Source organism: Lichenostomus cassidix, unplaced genomic scaffold (assembly GCF_008360975.1).
Source record: "Lichenostomus cassidix isolate B80296 unplaced genomic scaffold, HeHo_3.0 HiC_scaffold_43, whole genome shotgun sequence".
Taxonomy (NCBI): domain Eukaryota; kingdom Metazoa; phylum Chordata; class Aves; order Passeriformes; family Meliphagidae; genus Lichenostomus; species Lichenostomus cassidix.
Genome location: NW_028147635.1, coordinates 1,546,501 through 1,550,196, shown reverse-complemented (window position 1 = coordinate 1,550,196; position 3,696 = coordinate 1,546,501). Strand labels below are relative to the sequence as shown.

The following is a 3,696-nucleotide window of genomic DNA, read 5'->3' as shown; positions in this document are numbered from 1 at the left end:
AAGTTTGCAGAGGACTGTCTCCAGTGGGAGGGACCCCATGGCTAAGTAGAGGACTCCTCTCCCTGAATGGCAGAAGAAATTTGACCAAAAAAACCCCATACCCTGCCCGCCACAACCCCCTGCGCTATTGGTGGGAAAGAGGGAGGGGGTGAGCAGAGAAACAGTGTATTAAGAGCTTATCTTTAGTTCTCATTTGCCTCCTCTGACTCTGTTTAGGGTTAGGTTACCAATAAACCACTTTGCAACTTTAAGTTCTCAATCAGTTCTACCCCTCAGTGCATCCTGCCTGGTTCATTATCTCAACTCATGAGCCCTCTGTGTGTGTGTGTCTGTTAGGGTTTTTTTTTCCCTCCCCTCTGCACAGCTGCAGCAGGGGAGAGAAGAGAAAGCAGATTTTGTAGGTGCCTGGCATTTGGCCAGGGTCAAACCACAACACTGGGTCACTGGCAGTGTGGGTCACCAGGGCTCTTCCCAGAGTGGGTCCTCCGATGGGAGATGAATACGGAGCAGTGCATGAAGCTCTTCCCCCACTCAGGGCACTCGCAGGGCTTCCCTTAATGGTGCCTCTCTTGGTGTCTGGTCAAGTTAGAGCTCTTGGAGAAGCCTTTCCCACACTCGGGACACTCATAGGGTCTCTCCCCAGTGTGGATGCGCCAGTGACTGATGAGGTGGGAGTTGCGCTTGAAGCCTTTCCTGCAGTCAGGGCAGCGGAAGGGCCTCTCCTGTGTGTGAATCTGCTGGTGCTTGAGGAGATCTGAGCTGGTGTGAAACCTCTTCCCACACTCGGAACACTCGTAGGGCCTCTCCCCTGTGTGGATCATCTTGTGACGGATCAGGTCAGAGCTCTGGCTGAAGCTCTTCCCACATTCCCCACACTCGTAGGGTCTCTCCCCTGCGTGGATCCGCTGGTGGACCATAAGCTGGGAGATCCTTCTGAAGCTCTTCCCACATTCCCCACACTCGTAGGGCTTCTCGGTCTCATGAAGCCTCTCAGCAATCTCCAGCACTGAACTCTGGCTGAAGCTCTTGCCAACTTCCTGGCACAGGGTGGGTCTTTGCCCTTCAGAGCACCCTGGGCTGGGTTTGCAGCCTCTCCTTGTGCAGCATCTCTGGGGCTTTTCTTCCCAGTTGGATTCCTGGGTCATGGAGCTGCTCAAAATGGCCTCTTGCATGAGGTTCTGCTGCAATGATTTCTCCTCCCTGGTCTCTGCCTTCAGCTCATTGCCTGGGGCAGAAAGGACAAGGAGAGGATTTGGGATTTGCCTCTGTGCCAGGGGGAAGGGGAAGGAGATCCCCCCAATTCATCCCCAGCAGAACAGAGTCAGCAGCAGGGTTGTCCTGCAGCCAGGGGTGATGCTGGGCTGGGAGATGGAGGAGAAGAGAGCAGGAAAGGGGCAGTGACTTCCTCCTCACCTGCCTGGCTGTCCCTGGGCATCTTCTTCTTCCTCACAGCCTTCTCCTCCATCCAGCCAAGGTCTGGGAATGGGAAATCCTGGTTTAGGGGAAAACAAGGGGTGACTTATTTTACATTGTCTTTGAAGGTCACCCTTTCCGATTGCATCTCTAGAAGTCATTAGGCATCTGAGGTCCATAAAACCCTCCAGATCACAACAATTCAGCACCAAAAAACACTCCTAGCAGTTCCCTGTCTCTGGTCTGTCCACTTTGGGGTTCTGGGCCTCCCCGCTGTCAGGGCTGCAGGGGTCCCATGTATACTGGGGGTCCTCACTCTCCAACATCCCCACTCTCCCCAGACTGCCGGGGGTCCCAGGAATCCCAGGGGTTCCCCCTTGCCAAATTCCCCATTCTGGGGGTCTCCTCTTACTGCAGTCCTGCTTAGGGAAGCCTGGGGTTTTGGGGGTCCCAGGGATCCTCTCTCCTGTCTCTCTCTCCAGGCTGCTGGGGCTCTTGGTGGTCCCCTCTGGGAGTCCCCATTTGTCAGAGACTGAAATAGTTCATGCCTCAAACATTGATATAAAGTTTTGCTCATTAGAACAAAAACTGTATAAAGAAGCTACAATCAAAGAAGCCTCCCTGAAGATACCTGACTGGGACTTTGGACTGAAAGTCAAACTGCTGAGATTAGATAAAGGGAAACCTATTGTTCAGTCATCTCAGGCTGAGGGAAAGGAATGCATCCACAAAGGCCAAAGCCACCAGCTGCTCTGAGAATCATCCCTGGCTGAGTTTGGAGTGAGGGCAGAGCACAGCTCACAGAAGCCAGGTTTCTGTGAGCACAGCTCACCTCCAGCCGAGGTGGAGGAGGTTGGGGGTGCATGGTGTAACCTCTGGTCAGAAGCAATAAACACACATCCTCCGTTACACAAACTGTCCAGCTGTGGAACCTTCAACCCCACAAGCCACATCCACGGGACTTTCACGTGAGAGGCAGCTGAGGGGGAGTCACAATCCATCAAAGACCCCCAAATGCTAGGCCTTGCACCACAGGAGTGCACGTGATGCAAGCAGAGTCTGCTGCTAGAGACTGCCCCCTGCCCCGGGGGGACATGCCTGGACATTGCCACCTGGCCTGAGTCCATATTAACCCATGGCATTCTGTGCTTTTGGGGGACCATCACCACCGAGAAGAGCAGCTGGAGAGGATCAATGCAACATTGTTGGGATCCACGGATGGTGATATTTTCTTTATTCTGTCTCTGTCACCCTCTTTCTGTCCCCCCCACCTCTCTTCCTACTTCTCTTTTCTCTCTTCTTCACTCTCTCTCTCTTATTTATGATCAAATAAAACTCATACTATTGACTGGCTTATGGTCTCATTTGCACCTTAATTCGGGCACAGGTATTTCCAAAGAACCTTCCTTACTGGACCATAACACCATTTTAGGGTCCCAGTGGTCCCTCCTCCAGGCTGCCAGGGGTTCCCCAGCTCTGCTATCACCCCTCTAAGTTGTCCCCTCCCATGGCTCTCCCAGGGGGCCCCAAAACCAGTGTCCCCCATCACCCCACCCCCTGCCAGGGCCTCTGCCAGCACCACTATCAGGACCCCCCAGAAACACCTCCCAGGGACCCCCCAATGTGTCCCTGAGGAGCATTTGCATAACCTGACTGGGGTTACTGAGCCCATTTGGAAGGAAACTGGGGACACATTGAGAGCAACTGGCATCAACTGGGAGCTACTGGAACCATGCTGAGGGAGACTGAGACAACTGGGGCAACTGGCATCATGCTGGGAGAAACTGGGACAACACTTTGGGACACTGACTGAAACTGGGACCGTGCTGGAGGCAACTGGGAGTAACTGGGATCATTGTGAGGGAACTAGAACCTTACTGGGGCAGCTAGGAGTGCCTGGGAATGACTATGAGCATGCTGAGGGCAACTGGAATTATACTGGGAGTGTCTGTAACCAAACTGGGCTGGCTGGAATCACACTGGGAACAGTTGGGACCATGGTGGGGACAACTGGGAGCAAGAGAGAGTGTCTGGGGCCACACTGGGCATGACTGGGAACCTGTTGAGAGGGACTGGGACTATACCAGGGGCCACTGGGGGCAAGTGGGATCATACTGGGAGAAACCAGGAACAAATGGAACTATGCTGGGGCAACAGGGATCATACTGGGATCAGAGTGGAAGCAGCTGGCTTCATGCTGGGGGACACTGGGATCACACTTAGGATGTCTGGGGTCTTACTGGGATTGACTGGAAGTGGATGTGGGCAACTGGAATCATGCTG

General features: G+C 53.8%; 1 protein-coding gene across 1 annotated transcript; it reads right to left on the bottom strand.

Annotated features, from left to right (window-relative positions):
* Positions 1-322: 322 nt before the first annotated feature.
* Positions 323-2,744, bottom strand: LOC146421109 (uncharacterized). Its single transcript, XM_085047621.1, has 2 exons — positions 1,414-2,744; positions 323-1,225 (listed from the first exon to the last, which is right to left on the bottom strand). The coding sequence occupies exons 1-2, from the start codon at positions 1,463-1,465 to the stop codon at positions 555-557; spliced, it is 723 nt and encodes a 240-aa protein (XP_084903747.1). The 5' UTR covers positions 1,466-2,744; the 3' UTR covers positions 323-554.
* Positions 2,745-3,696: the final 952 nt, after the last annotated feature.